At 44.8% G+C, this 18,758-nt stretch overlaps 1 protein-coding gene across 1 annotated transcript in view; it reads right to left on the reverse strand.

Moving 5' to 3' along the window:
- SLC5A1 (solute carrier family 5 member 1) overlaps positions 1 to 18,758 on the reverse strand; it is a 169,015-nt gene that overhangs the window by 53,188 nt on the left and 97,069 nt on the right. The window contains exons 4-5 of the mRNA XM_077293857.1: positions 7,931 to 7,990; positions 3,552 to 3,656 (exon numbers count right to left, since the gene is read on the reverse strand). Of these exons, the coding sequence (XP_077149972.1) occupies positions 3,552 to 3,656; positions 7,931 to 7,990 (165 nt within the window). The remainder of the gene's footprint in view (positions 1 to 3,551; positions 3,657 to 7,930; positions 7,991 to 18,758) is intronic.

Here is an 18,758-nt window from a genome sequence, read left to right on the forward strand (position 1 = left end):
CCCTTTTTTAAAAGCTGTTCTAGTGTCTGCCATTACTACCTCTTGTGGTCCGGCATTCCACAGTCTGACTGCTCTAACTGTAAAGAACCGTTTCCTATTTAGCTAGCAGAATTGCCGTTCTACTATACTTAATAAATGTCCCCTCTTCTTTTATAAGGTCTTTTGGAAGGAAGAAGTCATGTATTAGCTCTTTGTATTGACCACAAATGATGTATACATATAAATGAAATCTCCTTTGAGGCGACTTTTTTCTAAGCTAAACAAGCCAACTTTTCTAAACTCTCATCATAGGAGAGGCCTTCCATCCCTTGTAATGATCTAGTTGAACACCTGTGAACTGACTCTAATACCTAATATCCTTTTAAAAATGTGGTGCCAAAACTGAATCCCTTCATTTTTAGAGGGGAAATAATACATTGGGATCCTGGGATTTATCTCTCTTTTTATCATCCTAAAATCTTGTTTGCTTTTGCAGCTGCTTCCTGACATTGAGTACTGTTGCTCAGCTTACTTGTAACCAGAATACCCAAGTCCGTCTCCTGTTCCGTAGTCCCTAGTTTATTTCAATTTAATGTATATAATGCAGCAGTATGATTTCTCCAGTCTAGGTGCATTACTCTTTTTTATCACCATTAAATCACATCAGCCATATGTTTGCCCATGCAGACATCTTATCCAGATAGTTTTGTAATATTATACCATCAAGCTCAGTTTAGAATGGTGTTATATGGTGATATTAGATACAGCACTTCTTTTGATATATTATTGCATTTTTAGGGATGTAATGCTTAATTCTACAGGGTGGGCCATTTAAATGGATACGCCTAAATAAAATGGGAATAATTGGTGAAATCAACTTCCTGCTTGTGGCACATGAGTATACGGGACATGGAAAACTTTTCAAGATGGGTGGTGACCATGGCAGCAATTTTGAAGTCGGCCATTTTGGATCCAACTTTATTTTTTTCAATGGAAAGAGGGTCATGTGACACTTCAAACTTATTGAGAATTTCACATGAAAAACAATGGTGTGCTTGGTTTCAACGTGACTGTATTCTTTCATGAGTTATTTACAAGTTTATGACCACTTATAAAATGTGTTCAAAGTACTGCCCATTGTGTTGGTTTGTCAATGCAACCCTCTTCTCCCATTCTTGACACACTGATAGCTACACTGCAGAAAAAATGCTTCATGTAGGAATGCTCGGACCTTGATACCCATAATGTGGTGGTGCACCATCTTGGGTGTCAGATCTGAGCATTCCTAGATGAACAGTTTGCTGGAAAGTGGATTGGTCATCGTGGGCCAGTTGAATGGCCACCAAGGCCTCCTATTATGATCCCCTTAGACTTTTATCTTTGGGGTCATCTGAAGGCAATTGTCTATGCTGTGAAGATATGAGATGTGCAGCATCTGAAACAACGGATACTGGAAGCCTGTCCTAGCATTTCATCTGCGGTGTTGCTATCAGTGTGTCAAGTGTGGAAGAAGAGGGTTGCATTGACAATCCAACACAATTGGCAGCACTTTGAACACATTTTATAATTGGTCAAAAACATGTAAATAACTCATGAAAGAATAAAGATACATTAAAGCCAAGCACACCATTGTTTTTCTTGTGAAATTCTCAATAAGTTTGATGTGTCACATGATCCTCTTCCCATTGAAAAAAATAAAGTTGGATCCAAAATGACAGACTTCAAAATGGCCGCCATGGTCACCACCCATCTTGAAACGTTTTCCCCCTCCCATATACTAATGTGCCACAAACAAGAAGTTGATATCACCAACCATTCCCATTTTATTTAGGTGTATCCATATTCATGGCCCACCCTGTAGAATTAGTTACAAAGCCTATAGAGTTATGGCGCTATAGAGTTCAAGTCCTCTTTCTTTCTGAAGAGGCAATTTGCATATTAAATTTCCTAGAGGAGCATTGCATGGCGGATAAGCCAATTTACATTGACATTCCAGAGCTGGTATGTTACTCTCCACAAGGAGAAATATTACCCCTTAGACCTTAGTCCAGAGTCTCTCGCCTAACTAAAACAGTTCTTATACTTTGCACTGGTGAGGGACAATAGCCCGAAACACCGTATATTTTTTTATGAGGCAGTATAATGATAATTTTTATTTTTAAGGGCACCATGTCGGGATTTGCTGCAGAAGATGGAGAAGAGGGAAATCTGGAGAGATTAGCTCTGGGCATGAAATCTCATCATGGCATCTGTACTACATGAAGACAAAAGAGATGGGAACAACTCCAATCAGAGAAAATGTAATCTATAAAGTATCTGGATGTAAATGTTTATTTGTGATACTGCCTGCATCTCATCAATCTAGTGGTTCCTGCATAGTCCATAGGTTGATAAGGGCTGGTAAAAACAACTTCCAGAATCTCCTTGTTATTGTAAAATACATATTGGGAATTATAGATTCATGTGACACAAATGTATATGAAGCTGACTTGACATTGCAATTGATGATTGTGCTAAGCTTGGTGCTGCATTTATGTACTGACTGTAGTTCTGGTGCTGCATTAATTTACTGACAGTGGTCCTGGTGCTGCTGCATTCATGTACTGATGGTGATTCTGAAGCTACATTCATCTACTAACAGAGGTTCTAGAGCAACATTCATCTACTGATAGTGGTACTGATCTTGTACACATGTAAAAATCCATAATATTCTTAAAACTGAAAAATCCTCAAAACTTAGTTTTGAGATTATGAGGATTTGATGAGTTTCTACTCAATTTATGCTCCAAAAACTCAGTGTAAGAAAGTGTGTGTTTACACTGATTTTTTGGAACAGAAACTCTCCAAATCCTTTTGAAATACTTAAAACTTGATTCTGGTTATGTATGAATGTACTGACAGTGGTTCCGGTGATGTATTAATTTAAGTAACTCTTAAAAAAATGTTCGGCTCTAGGGATTGATTCAGTATGGTCCTTGTGCCAAAAATGTTGTGCACCCCTGGTCTACATGCACCTTTAAAAAGTTTGCTTACAGCTATTTCTCCTGACTCCCCCACATATAAACACAGGGCTTGAATGAGTGATCATGTATTTGCGAAGGGGAATGAGGATGCCAGACATCTCTAGTCATCCAGGAGACCAAAAGAGATATTCTAATTTATATTGGGGCCTTACATGGTGATTTTACCCTGTTTTATTCACAAGAAGTTTAAAAGTCAATGAAGGTATATAATTACATTGCAATTCAAAACCTCACAGAAAAATGTGGTCTATGGTCTGAAAACTGTGAATGCACACTTCTCTACTTTGTAGCCATTATCCTACTGAACTCATCACATTCAACAAAATTAAACTCTTCTGATTGTAGATGTAGACTACAAGGCTTACACTGGAAGATCTTGTGAATTATCAGAAATATAATTCGATAGATATTAGAAGTATCTATGTGAATATATTGGGCCAGAAATTTTCTGGTAATATCAGTGTAATTATAATGAAAACTGGGAGGGTCAGCAATTTTAAAACACTGACTTGCAAATGCCTAATGGGAGTAAACGTAAAATGAACTCACTGAGATCTTGGTAAACACGTAAAGAAGTAGAGAAAGAACGGACAGGTAAATTCGAATCCGATCCCCTCCAAAACGTTTCCGCAGGTACTCTGGCATTGTGACTACCTAGGAAAAAATAATTATTTAATACAATAATGAATCACTGTTACAAGTTTGTAGGAATGGAGTTGTCACATGAAGAAATGTTCACAGCATGATTGCCAGATGGGCCCATAAACCCTATGGGCTGAATAAATGAACTTCAACATCCATTGTGGTCGACAATATCAGTATACTATGTTTTTGGATCAAGAATTTCAGCATGGCACAGCAAAAAAATGTAATACTGCCTATTATATCTTTTAAACCTAATTTTAGTCGGCAGGTGTCATATATCATACAACGAATATATTGGGATTCTTCCAAAATAAATGGCAGGAGAATTTACTGATTAAAATGCTAACCAGAAGCAAACACACAATGTGAATAGATCAATACAAAAATGCCCAGACTCATATTAATCAGTAAGCCAAGCGCCATCACCTAGCTACCTGTATACCACTCCATTACAATATACTAACAAAGGAGAAACATAGGAGTTTTATGGTAGAAAAACTTATGACAAATCTTTATTAATACAATCACACGTATATTGACAAACAATTTAAAAAAATATATATATATGATGGTAAAGGACACCAATGAGCAACATACAGCACCATATAAAAATGAACTTCCAACGAAAAGGACCAAAAATATATGCGGTAAATAACCCTATCCAATAGTGTGTCCAAACATATCCCCACAAGACCTCTAGGGGGAGGACAACACAAGTTCTGTCCCAATGGTTAATGCATGATAATGTCCACAGTTCATAATAGCTCCGTCTCACATGCCACCATGTAGGTACAAAGTTATAACATAGGTATTAGACAGAACGAATAAGGGTTAACCTTACCGATGCCGTAATGCGCAACTGGACGCACCCCGACGTACGTTTCGCCGCTTTACAGCATGGCTTTCTCAAGGGGAGGTGTGTTTCCACTCTCCTGCAGGACCTTAAGTATCCCTGGTAACTGGTCACATGTGTCTCATGTGACCGGCTTTTTTTTTGCTGCTGGGCTGTGTGTATATGGTGCATGCGCCCGCGGCCGACCCCACCAAACCCGCGCCGCCCAGCGGATCACCGCCCAGCGTCCGAGCAGGAGGTAACCATAGCTCCCAGTCAGACGCCAGTGGCGACCATTGCCAGACCATGCAGGGCAGCAGGCGGCGGCAAGTGGGAGCACGCGCACCGCAGCCACAGCAACAGATACCAAATAAACTTTAGACGCAATTACAATATAACATATCTCATAAAAGGGTTATTCCAAATTGTAGCGTTTAATGGCATCATGATAACGGTAATTCATTCTTCGAGTCTCCTATCTTTTGTGGTCCCAAACCCAGTGGATTCTTCAAGGAGTATTATAATAATGTTAATAATAATAATATTATTCAAACAATAGTAGTATAATAGTAGTATAATAGTATTCAAACAATGATGGGGATAACTGATGTAAAGATAAGATGTAGTTCATCATACCGCAGGGGATAGATTAACATTAAAAAACTATTCAAAGAAGAAAAAATAATAATAATAATAATAATTAAAAACAGATAAAAACACACACAAAAACCAGTTAAAAACATACAAGTGGAATAGAGTATGAGCAGAAAAACAAACAAAGCCACCTCTAATTACATTTCTTTACAGAAAGGGTGCGAAATTAAGGGCCTCATTAAGCCCAAATGGTTTAACTGTTCCTAGAGTAACAATCCATTTTAATTCCCTCTGCGCCAATAATTTTTTTAAATTCCCCCCCTAATACCTGTGTGGACCACGTCAATTCCCCTGATCAGAAGTCCTCTTGGGTCACAGTTATGAAAAGACCTAAAATGTCGTGGGATTGTTTTTAATTCCGCAGGATCCTGTACCGACCGGGCTGCGCCAATGTCCCGCACATGCTCCCTCACTCTTATTCTCAGCTCTCTTGATGTATGCCCTACATAGATCAATGAACAACTGCACGTGGCATAGTATATTACATTGACGCTGCCGCAATTGATGTATTCTTCGATCTGAAATTCCTTATTACCATCTGCGGAGCAGAATGGAGCTGCGAAGGACATTGGCGCAAGCCACACAATGGCCGCAGGTATAAAATCCCCTTGCGGGTTTAACTGACCCAAATAAGCTCTTTGTTGGTGCTGCATAATGGCTCTTAATTAGCATGTCCTTCAGGTTTCTCACCCTGCGTGAGGTCATAAGAGGATGATCCCCAAGATATGGTCCCAGGGAGGGTTCAGTGCTTAAAATTGGCCAGTCAGAATGGCCCTCATATTGTCCCATTCGTGGTTGAACACTGAAATAAAATGAACCTTTTCATCTCCCTTCTTCCTCCTATTATCTTGATAAAGCAGTAGGTCCCGGGGAGTCGATTTTGCTCTATTATAGCCTTGTTTGATGTTTCTTTTACTGTAGCCCGTTGACCAAAACATAACCTCAAGTTTGCTGCTTGGGCTTCGAATCTTTCCTCCGTGGAGCAGATCCGCCTCATCCTCAAGAACTGTCCGATCGGGACGGCCCTTATGGTGGCTTGGCTGTGTGCAGATTTTGCATGGATCAAAGCATTAACTGCAGTTGTCTTTCGAAAGACATCGGTCTGGATCGCCGACGATGAATCGACCTCCAGACTGATGTCCAAAAAATCAATTTTAGCCAAATCATATCTGTACGTCAATTTGATATTATAACAGTTAGAATTCAACACAGCCATAAAATCCTCGAGCTTCCGCACCGTCCCGTTACCATCATATATATGTTTTTTTAAAATTGTTTGTCAATATACGTGTGATTGTATTAATAAAGATTTGTCATGGTCTTTTCTTGCTTTACTGTTTTATATTTTTGATCAGGTAATCATAAAATTGACTCAACCATTTATTTTGATTTCTCGGTGTCATTCTATGGACCCGACAAAAATACTTAAAGTGGATCGGTCACCAAATTTAACACTAAAAACTGCATTCATTTTAAAAATAGATTATTTAAACCTGATGACGCTGTTTGAATAGCTGTAGAATCTTGATATTAAAACAAGCCTTTTATGAGTCCAACTGAAGAGATAGAGAGTTAGTGAGTCCAAGGCCTGATTTAACAAGGATTTTTTTGGTGTAAAACTCCTTGAAATTTTTCAAACTTTTTCTGCAACTTGAAGTTGTGCAAAAAATGTTGGGACTTTTGATGCTTTCATGCCGATGCTAGACATCCTTCCATGCCGATGCTAGACATCCTTCCATAAGTGGATGAAGCTGCACTGGGATCGAATGTGTGAAGGCTTGCCCATCAAGTACATGAAAAAGTCATTGACCTTGATATACTAAGACCGGCCTTTTTTACGCCAGTCTTGATTGAATGTGGTGCGTCTTTCAATTGCCATGCCCCACTCTACAAATAAACTCCAGACAGGTGGTGGCATACAATTGTCTTAATTTACGCAGAATAAATGATCATGAATTTGTCGGCCATGCTTGGTCTTGTCTCATCTCACTGGAGCTCCAGGCACTTTTCAAACAGTTTTGTGATATTGTAGAAAACTGCTTGATGAACTGGCGCTACTGAATAAAAGACTCAGCCAAATTATTGGGAAAAGCCATATAAAGCAGACATAAACTAACTGTTATCCATTACTGCAACATCATTTATAGGAGAACATTTATAGACATTTTACTGCAATTCACTAACAAAGACGGTGTTTTCATCCTGTTTCATTTTGATTAGCAATGAGTAAAAGTGGCTGAAGTGAAATAAATGTGAAATTTCCAGTGGAAATACAAATACATGTGAAAAACAAGTGAAATAAATATTTCACTTGTAATTTTTAAAGTGGTTTTCTTATTATATATGGGTGAAATTGCAAAGTACTTGCAAAAGCATGAAACTTTATTTCTTATTAAAACTCTTTCTCCAGTCACTAGAATGGAGAACATTTTAGTTCTATTGTGTACAGCTTGTTGCCTAGGTTACCAGCCACCTCTGCAGTCTACCAGAGATAACTGATTTCCTAGGCAAGGAGTGCTTGTTTGCAAGCTGTTCACAACAGAGCTTGAAAGTGCTGTTAGAATGCTGGTCTGATCACTGGGTCCGGCCAGCTTCAGTGCCCTTGCACTCCTCTGGTGCTGCCGAGGCTGCTTCTACATGCAGGATCAGGGGGTGCACAATTCAGAACAGTAACGTGTCAATGCTGCTGGTCTGAACAGTAAATCATCAGGAAGCTGGGAGGCAGAGGAATGATGCACTCTAACAACAAGAGAGCAACCCGCTACATTTTGGAAAAATGTTCATTAACAAGACTTACCCCTGCTTTCACGTAGATTGGCACAAAGATCCATCCTAGAATGACCACCATGACCAGAGCCTGAAAAAAAAATGAAAAAAATCCTCAGTGATTATTTCCCTTTCGATTCCAAATATTTTATGATTTTACTTGCTGTCGGTGAAAGGAAATATTGTTTCTACCTAGGTACTGACAACCTGTACAGACCTAAAGACTCCAATATACTTTAGACAGCTGTTGGCGGAATGATGGTTCGGCCGGCAGCGATCTCACCTGATTCTCCTCTCTCAGCCAAGTGCTCCTGTGTTCTCTATGAGAGAGTCACTACTACATCATGTTCCAAATTATTATGCAAAAACTATTTTACTCTGATTTTCCTAAATGGTCTATGCAAATGATTCAGTATAATGTTAAAATCCTCAACTGTTAAAGTATAAATCACATTTTATTGGACAAAGCCTCGCAAATACAGTATTTTTTTTCAAAGCTAAAAAAATCTCAAAATGCAATGTTCCAAATTATCAGGCTAAGTTCACCTCTTGCGTTTTTGATACTTTTTTTACGCAGGAAAACCTGCTCTCTTATCAATAAGGAAGCAACGTACAAAAGCAGATTTTTCAGAGTGTTTGCCATGTTTTTGCTGCATTTTTTTACAGCATTTTTGTAGGGTACACTTGTGCATGCTAAGGAAGTTCAAATTCATCAGGTTTTGCACCAAAAAAAGCAACAAAACTTGATACCTGCATTTTTTGCAGTTTTTTTACACTACTCGGTGAAAAAACGCTGCAAAAACTGAAAGACATGACATGCTGCATTTTGCAAAAAGGCTGCTCTTTGACAAAAAAGTCAGGAAAAAAAAAGCAAGGTGTATGCGTGAGATTTCAGAAAATTAGCATTAAAAAAAAAGCTTGAAAAACGCAATGTGTGAACATAGCCTGATGCACAATAGCGTTTTCAAACATGTTGCAGGTTGTAAAGAACTTAAAATGGTAATTTGTTGAATTTACAGCATGAAGAGGTCACATTCACTGATATAAAAAGCTTTTTCAATCAAAACCAACATAACAAGCCAAGTTACATGTTAATGCAGCGCCCCAGAGTTCTGGTCGTTGCAGTACTGTGGCTTCGCCGCTAAGGGGAGCCATGGTACGTTCGATGGCACCGAAGGAGTTCCTCCAATCAGGTATCACAGACACCAATATGTTTCACAGCTGGGCCTCCGGGGGGAGCTAAGGGTGCTATTCATTAGGCCACTCCCCACCATAGTGGGTAAACTGGGGGTCAGGCAGGAAGTTAGGAGAGAACGCTGACGGGATTGAACGGAGCAACACCCTGTGGCAGGGGGTGTTGTGAAGGGAGAGACTGTAGGGTCTCTGCCAGGGGTGGGATCCTGGCAGAGGCTTGGCATTGAAAGAACGTAACGGGTCCGCGCAGGCTCCTGGAAGCGGCGGGACTCAAGAAAGGACTAGAAGCGAGATAGATTGTGCTGAGTGAGAAACGAGATCAAGCAGAAGGAGAATACCAGCAGGAGTTTTGTTGAAAGAGGCAGCACCCTGCTGAGGCGCAATACCGGTGGCCGGAACGCCGAGGGAGTGGATTAGAATACAGCTTCAAGCCATACTCCAAACAGCGGCAGGACAGTCGGTCTTAGGCGGGCTGTCTACCACATATCACCTATGAAGTCTTGGGGGGCAATTGCGGGAGAGGGGCGACTCTAGGGTCCCGGAAGAACTCCAGGCCTACCTGACAAACGGGTGCCATTCCAACCTGAATACAGGGAAGGGGTGGATTACAGAGGAACATCAAATCGAGTTGTGAGGGAACTTAAGAAACAGACACAACCGTTGTGGGGTTACTTTCCGTAAGCACAGCAGGGAAGGACTACAACACATAGCGCTAGAAGGAAGGCACAGATTTCCACCTGAGAGGAGAACTCTGGAGGTGCCATTGGACCGGCCGGACTTGCGTAGCCTGGTGAACCGTGTTCCGGACTGAGGACTCAGAGATCTCCAGTAAAGAGGTAAAGAGACTGCAACCTGGTGTCCTCGTTATTTGCTGCGACTTACACCCCACAACCGCTACACCACCCCACCGCTACCATTACTACCACCTATTACACCGGACGTCCCCCACTGACGGACAGGGCCACAGACCGGGTCTAGCCACCGTGACAACCCCGAGACTGAGAACTAGAGGCCCGGCTCCGGGTACCCCTCGGTCCTGCGGCGGTGTGGGGGCGCTCCAAACTTGGCGTCACGAACAGGATCTACTTAAGCCTGAAGAATCAGGTCATGTGTGCCTAGAGACTGTGATTTACTGTGCTTGGACTGTACTTTATTGTAAGACTGTGCTGCGCCATTAGCCGCCAAAAGTTCCCGCCAAAAGGCGCCGCCATTGCTACACCCAAGGGGAAGGAGGGCGTGTTATGGGCGGAGACTCCCAGTGTGGCGCGAGAAATGGCTACCGCCCCCTGCACTTCTGGCTGCAGAGGAATGACCTGCCTCAAAGCAGAAGAGAAACACCCCTTGATATGCAACGGCGGGAAGCGGGTGACGGAGAAGCCCGACCTCGGAGAAATGGCGGAGCTAGGTGCATGCACTGCCACCGACTATCAGGCAGCAATGATGAACGGCGAGTGCCTGAGCGAGGAAGAAGCGGTTCAGGCCTGCCTTTCTTCACCGGAGATGGACCGGAGGCCTGCGGATCCGACAGCGGAGTTACGTCCACCAATCCCGACCTCGAAGTTAGAGGAGGAGGAACCACAGCCAGCGGAGCCGAATCCGAGCATCCCATTGGAGGAGCCCCGGTCCGGGCTGCAGCAGACTCCAGCGTCCTCGTTAACGGACCAGAGCGACACCGATGGAACCACATTAGGCGCAGGTATGGCCGACGTCCCTGCTCCCCTCCGCGAGCCCGCTTCCATGACCCACCTCTATCGCAGTAGGGAGCGACTTATCACGGCAGGGCTAATGGTGCTATCCCCCGATGACCTGGGGAGGATGGTGCCACCGCTGTCGACTGGAGTGGGGGAGCCTGTGGATGTGAGCTTAGATGGAGTAGTTCTTCGGTGGGACACCCCCTGGTTTAGAGCAGATGGATCCCGGGAGAACGGGTCCACTCTTGCGGTGCTTACATGGGAACAATATAGACAGTGCTTGATTATGCAGTGGAAAGGACGGAAAGGAGCTGAGTCGATGGGCTCATCGAAAGTACAACAACCCCCCCCGGCATGGGATGACAGAGACGCGACAAGGCGGGGCACTGTGTTGGCCTACCATGCAAGAAGAGGGTGGGGCCTCATACACGAGCCAGGATTGGATACTGACGTTTTTGTTGCGCACTGTAACGTGAGGGCTCCCTGCTGTGGCCGAAGTGGAGAACCATTGCAAAAGGGGGATTCGGTGACCTACAGCCGCCACCAGAACCCGCTCGGGTGGTATGCACGGAATGTTCGGCGGTGTATGTCTGGAGCCGCGACTCTTACCGCCTCGGACCTGGTCCCAGGAGCACCCGAACTTGTCACCATCGCAACGGTACGCCTAGTAGCAGCCCCGGAATTGGCCAGTCGGGTTCATCTGCATGTTCGAACCGCGGACGCTGGCACCACGGTGGCTGGGGGGCAGGAGCCCGAGCCGCCTGAAGAAGAATAAACCTCGATACCATGAAAATGTAAATAGTTACTATTTGTTCTTTTGAGTTGCTGCTAAACCCGCCCAGGGTTAATGGATCCCTCTGTTAACCCGGGATCCTCTTTGTTTGTTTTCCTTTTCTGAAGTTGTTGCACAAAAGTTACACAAACTGCAGAAATCATGGACTGTGCATGATTCGAACTTCCTTTGTAAATAGTTTGCACCTTCTTAAAGGTGCACCCTACTGGTTTTAGCCAAAGACACTTTGCGAAGATATTTGCCCTATTTGTTTGAGCCAAAGACACTTTGTGAAGATACCTTTCCTACCGGTTCTAGTTAAAGACACTTTGCGAAGATACCATGCCGGAACCTTTGCATGGGCTGGTAGGCTGAGAAGACGAGCTACCTTAGAAAGACTTGGTCTCCTCTTAAAGGGGATGTGAGAAACTGAGCTTGAGAGAGATACTGTTGCAGAACAGTAATGCCATAATGATGCTTTGAAAAGAAATGTAACTGTTTTACATGCTAAGTTATATGTGTTGAATTTGTTGAAATGTGAAATCTAAATAATGTTTTGCAGAAAGAAAAGATGCAGAGAGCCCGTAGGGGTAGAGTAGAGGTCTGCATAGTTGAAAGTAAGCGAAGTAATAATGAAGGTGAGAATAGAAGGTAAACCCCGCGTCCCCATTGAAAGTTACTTTGTTACTAAGGACAGAGAGTGAACCCGTAGGGGTTAGAGAGTGAGTCCTTAAAGGAGCCGAGTAGAGCTGGCTCAGAGTTCTTTAAACGAAAGGAATGTTATGTCTATACCATGTATAGTAGAGAAAGGCAGTAGGCCCTGGCTGAACGGGGCGGTCCTGTAAAAGAAAGGAGAGGCAGTAGGTCTGGTGCCATAGGGACAGGCGGTCCTGCAGGTTCAAAGTAGGAGAATGTGAAGTTACCTTGCCCTGTAATGTGATTATAGGAAGGCCTTTGGTAAACTAAGAGTGTATGTTTCTTAAAGGCAATGTTAATTTATTGTTCCAGAATTTGCACTAAGTAGAATACCCGGTTGGGTAACAGGAGTTATGCATAGCCTGTAATTTATAATGTTGACCATGTTTGTAACGTTAAAAGTGTCCTCACCTCCCATAAAGGGAAGCCTGTTCAAGTATACTTATTGTTTTGCACTCAACAAAATTGTATGTCTGTTTACTAATCTGTATTGTTGTTTTTCTTCCCAGTCCCGGAGTACTGTGTTTAACCAGGGGGGAGTGCAGCGCCCCAGAGTTCTGGTCGTTGCAGTACTGTGGCTTCGCCGCTAAGGGGAGCCATGGTACGTTCGATGGCACCGAAGGAGTTCCTCCAATCAGGTATCACAGACACCAATATGTTTCACAGCTGGGCCTCCGGGGGGAGCTAAGGGTGCTATTCATTAGGCCACTCCCCACCATAGTGGGTAAACTGGGGGTCAGGCAGGAAGTTAGGAGAGAACGCTGACGGGATTGAACGGAGCAACACCCTGTGGCAGGGGGTGTTGTGAAGGGAGAGACTGTAGGGTCTCTGCCAGGGGTGGGATCCTGGCAGAGGCTTGGCATTGAAAGAACGTAACGGGTCCGCGCAGGCTCCTGGAAGCGGCGGGACTCAAGAAAGGACTAGAAGCGAGATAGATTGTGCTGAGTGAGAAACGAGATCAAGCAGAAGGAGAATACCAGCAGGGGTTTTGTTGAAAGAGGCAGCACCCTGCTGAGGCGCAATACCGGTGGCCGGAACGCCGAGGGAGTGGATTAGAATACAGCTTCAAGCCATACTCCAAACAGCGGCAGGACAGTCGGTCTTAGGCGGGCTGTCTACCACATATCACCTATGAAGTCTTGGGGGGCAATTGCGGGAGAGGGGCGACTCTAGGGTCCCGGAAGAACTCCAGGCCTACCTGACAAACGGGTGCCATTCCAACCTGAATACAGGGAAGGGGTGGATTACAGAGGAACATCAAATCGAGTTGTGAGGGAACTTAAGAAACAGACACAACCGTTGTGGGGTTACTTTCCGTAAGCACAGCAGGGAAGGACTACAACACATAGCGCTAGAAGGAAGGCACAGATTTCCACCTGAGAGGAGAACTCTGGAGGTGCCATTGGACCGGCCGGACTTGCGTAGCCTGGTGAACCGTGTTCCGGACTGAGGACTCAGAGATCTCCAGTAAAGAGGTAAAGAGACTGGAACCTGGTGTCCTCGTTATTTGCTGCGACTTACACCCCACAACCGCTACACCACCCCACCGCTACCATTACTACCACCTATTACACCGGACGTCCCCCACTGACGGACAGGGCCACGGACCGGGTCTAGCCACCGTGACAACCCCGAGACTGAGAACTAGAGGCCCGGCTCCGGGTACCCCTCGGTCCTGCGGCGGTGTGGGGGCGCTCCATTAACATAGGACCCCTTCCTTGATATCATCTTCACAATTCTTGCATCCATTGAACTTATGAGTTTTTGAATAGTTTCTGCTTGAACTTCTTTGCAGGATGTCAGAATAGCCTCCCAGAGCTTCTGTTTTAATGTGAGCTCCCTCCCACCCTTATATATCTTTTGCTTGAGGATACTCCAAAGGTTCTCAATATGGTTGAGGTGAGGGGAGGATGGTGGCTTTAATTATCATAGCAGCCAATGACTCAGGGTATTCTTTGCAGCATGAGAAGGTGCATTTTCATGAATGAATTTCTTATTTTTGTACCATGGATAAAGTGGTCAGTCACAATCTCTATGTACTTTACTAAGGTAATTGTCACACCTTCAGTGACCCTAAAGGGGCCTGCCTACTCTCTCCCCAATATTCCAGCTGAAGACATGACTCCACAACCTCCTTGCTGACGTTGCAGCCTTGTTGGGATATGGTGGCCATACATCAACCATTCACTATTCCGTCTACCTGAACCATGCCGAGTTGCGTGGCATTCATCAGTAAACAAGACTGTTTTAAAATTAGTCTTTAAGTATGTCTGGGCCCACTACAACCATTTTGGCTTGTGAGCACTGTTTAGCGGTGGTTGAATAGTAGGTTTATGCACAGCAGACTGTAGAGGATCTTACACATTGAGGTTCAAGGTACTCCAGATGCACCATCAGCTTCAAACACCTTTTTGCTGCTTTGTTATAGTATTTTTGCAGCTGCTCTCTTACTGTACTTTGAATTTGATGAATTTGTCTGTCAGAAACCTTATACCTTTATCTGCACGAACCCGACTGCACGAACCCGTGCTTTGAATCAGCCATAAATCTCTTCACAGTAAGATGATCACGTTTAAGTTGTCATGACCCACTTCATGGTTTGATCCGGTGACCTCTGGATGTTGGTCGATTTCCCTCTCTGTTGGACACCCTATGCTGTTTCTGTCCTACTGCTGGTAATGCTCTTGTCTTTGCTGCTGTGTTGCTTCTATGTAGGTTTTTTCACTTCCTTATTCTGGCTTGTCCTATGACATCTTGGGAGGGGCTATTTATTCTCTCCTGACATATGTAGCCTTTGCTGGCTATATTCCAATTTAGATGGATGTTTAGAATCCCAACTCCTCAGTGAGGGATTATCCTGCTAAGCTTATGCTTCTCCTGTGGTTTGTTTGCGTGTTCCCCCTCTCAGCACTTTTCTTATTTTGTTACATTCAGGGTCTGAGGATTTTCACATGTACCAGAGGTCTTTTTGGGTTCCTTTCTTTTCATCCATCTCTCTTGTATGACTATGTGAACACGTCTTTAGCCCTGTATCTCACCCCCTGTCTGTGTGCACTACATTCTGTTGCTTTGTATAGTTGAGGGTGCAGTTAACTCCTTCACCCCAGAGTCTGTTTTCACCTTCCTGACCCAGTCAAATTTTACAATTCTGACCAGTGTCATTATATTTAGTTATAACTCTGGAACACTTCAATGGATCCCACTGATTCTGAGAATATTTTCTCATGACCTACTGTACTTCATGATAGTGGTAAAAATTTGTTGATATGACTTGCAATCAAAGTTATGTCACACAAAATAGTTAATAAATAACATTTCCCATGTCAATTTTACATCAGCACAATTTTTTAATCATAATTTTTTATTTGTTAGGAAGTTATAAGGGATTCCTAATTTTTCCAACAAAATTTACAAAACCACTTTTTTTAGGGACCACATAACATTTGAAGAGACTTTGAGAGGCCTATTGTTACGGCTAGCGAAACACACTGAGTAAATATAGATGTTTATTATAAATGGTGCGTTCGCAGCCCGGGGTCCACCGTGCAGGAGGAACCTGCTGCTAGTGAATGGTGGCACTGTTTGGCGGTATAGACTAGCTCTGTTACTTCACAGAGTAGCCGTGAGAGGAAAGCACTGCTCCTTGTTAGCCTCACAGGAGCACAAGCTTGCTGCCGAACTGATAGCAGTCAGTGGTTAGGCACATATGCAATCTCCTCACCGGAGGTGCCGGTATTCTAGGGGCTTATTTCAGCCGGGTCCCTGAATACATTCATACATAACCATACTGGCGCAAAGCACATATTTGGATTGATACTAGCGCATGGCCGTGTGGCCATGTGAGCCTTTTATAGCTGCAGCAAGAACAAGACCTTCCTAGAAGGACCAATGAGAGGCTGCTGTTATGACCCCAATGGCAGAGGGTCTCAGAAATAGTTACCAAGCCTGCAAACACAAAAACCAGCTCATAGGGCAGTGGTAACTGGGCTGACCATATATCTAATCCTAGCACCACAAATAACAGCAGCCGGGGAACGTGCCTACGTTGGTTCTAGACGTCTCGCGCCAGCCGGAGAACTAACTAACCCTAGAAGGGAAAAGAAAGACCTTTCTTGCCTCCAGAGAAAAAGACCCCAAAAGTAGGATACAAGCCCCCAACAAATAATAACGGTGAGGTAAGAGGAAAAGACAAACGTAAGAATGAGCTAGGAATTTAGCAAAGAGAGGCCCACTAGCTAATAGCAGAATATAGTAAGATAACTTATATGGTCAGCAAAAACCCTATCAAAAATATCCACGCTGGAAATTCAAGAACCCCCGAACCGTCTAACGGCCCGGGGGGAGAACACCAGCCCCCTAGAGCTTCCAGCAAGGTCAGGAATCACATTTAGTACAAGCTGGACAAAAATGAGAGCAAGCAAATAACTGAAAAAACAAAGAAGCAGGACTTAGCTTAATTTTGCACGAACCAGGACCAGCAGATAGGAGCAAACAAAAAGGATCTGATTACAACGATGCCAGGCACTGGACTAAGGATCCAAGAGGTTTATATAGCAACACCCCTGGACTAACGACCCAGGTGGGTGCAAACTGAGGGAAGAAAATCCCAGAGTCATATCACTAGTAACCACCAGAGGGAGCCAAAAAGTCTAATTCACAACAGGCTGCCACAGAGCCTGAGCACCTTCAGGACCTTCCTGGAGAACCAATGGGCTTTGCTGCAGTATCCAAGCATGTGACCCTCGATCTCCAATGAGAGATCTTACCCTGGGCATGCTCAGAAGGAGAAAAGCAGGACTTAGGTCACAAAAGCGTCTGGTCACCGCTGCCCAGCACTGGCTTCAATGGCAGAAGCTGGAAAAACAGCAGTAACCCTTTGCACAGAGTCAGACTGAGCGAGACCCTGGGACCGACGTCTCCGCTGAGCAGACTCCACTGCGGCAGGAGAAGAATGGGAGACCACAGCGGAGATGGCCTGAGATTCCCCCTGTGCAGAGGCGGGAACTCGACCCCTAACACCTATATACCGTATATACTCGAGTATAAGCCGAGATTTTCAGCCCAAATTTTTGGGCTGAAAGTGCCCCTCTCGGCTTATACTCGAGTCATGATCGGTGGTGGGGTCGGCGGGTGAGCACTGTGTCATATACTTACCTAGTCCCGGCGTTCCTGTCGCTCCCCCTGCCTGTCACACTGTCTTCGGTGCTGCAGCCTCTTCCCCTGAGCGGTCACGTGGGACCGCTCATTAGAGAAATGAATAGGCTGCTCCACCCCCCATAGGGGCGGAGCCGCATAATTCATTTCTCTAATGAGCGGTGCCGGTGACCGCTGACAGAGGAAGAGGCTGCGGCACCGAAGACCAGCTGTCCGGGGGAAGGAGCGGGACGCCGGGAGCAGGTAAGTATGTCATATTCACCTGTCCTCGTTCCACACGCCGGGCGTCGCGCCATCTTCCCGGCGTCTCTCCGCACTGACTGTTCAGGCAGAGGGCGCGATGATGCATATAGTGTGCGCGCCGCCCTCTGCCTGATCAGTCAGTGCGGAGAGACGCCGGGACGGGACGTGAGGAGCTGCGGCCAAGAGAGGTGAGTATGTGTTTTGTTTTTTTTTTATTGCAGCAGCAGCAGCTATGGGGCAATAATGGACGGTGCAGAGCACTATATGGCACAGCTATGGGGCAACGGTGCAGAGCACTATACGGCACAGCTATGGGGCAACGGTGCAGAGCATTATATGGCACAGCTATGGGGCAATGGTGCAGAGCACTATATGGCACAGCTATGGGGCAACGGTGCAGAGCAATATATGGCACAGCTATGGGGCATCGGTGCAGAGCACTATATGGCACAGCTATGGGGCAATGGTGCAGAGCACTATATGGCACAGCTATGGGGCATCGGTGCAGAGCACTATATGGCACAGCTATGGGGCAATGGTGCAGAGCACTATATGGCACAGCTATGGGGCAATGGTGCAGAGCACTATATGGCACAGCTATGGGGCAACGGTGCAGAGCATTATATATATGGCACAGCTATGGGGCAATGGTGCAGAGCCCTATATGGCACAGCTATGGGGCATCGGTGCAGAGCACTATATGGCACAGCTATGGGGCAATGGTGCAGAGCACTATATGGCACAGCTATGGGGCATCGGTGCAGAGCACTATATGGCACAGCTATGGGGCAATGGTGCAGAGCACTATATGGCACAGCTATGGGGCAATGGTGCAGAGCACTATATGGCACAGCTATGGGGCAACGGTGCAGAGCACTATATGGCACAGCTATGGGGCAACGGTGCAGAGCATTATATATATGGCACAGCTATGGGGCAACGGTGCAGAGCACTATATGGCACAGCTATGGGGCAACGGTGCAGAGCATTATATATATGGCACAGCTATGGGGCAACGTTGCAGAGCATTGTATATATGGCACAGCTTTATGTGGAGTATCTATGGGGCAACGGTGCAGAGCATTGTATATATGGCACAGCTTTATGTG

Source organism: Ranitomeya variabilis, chromosome 1 (assembly GCF_051348905.1).
Source record: "Ranitomeya variabilis isolate aRanVar5 chromosome 1, aRanVar5.hap1, whole genome shotgun sequence".
In the NCBI taxonomy this organism is placed as follows: Eukaryota; Metazoa; Chordata; class Amphibia; order Anura; family Dendrobatidae; genus Ranitomeya; species Ranitomeya variabilis.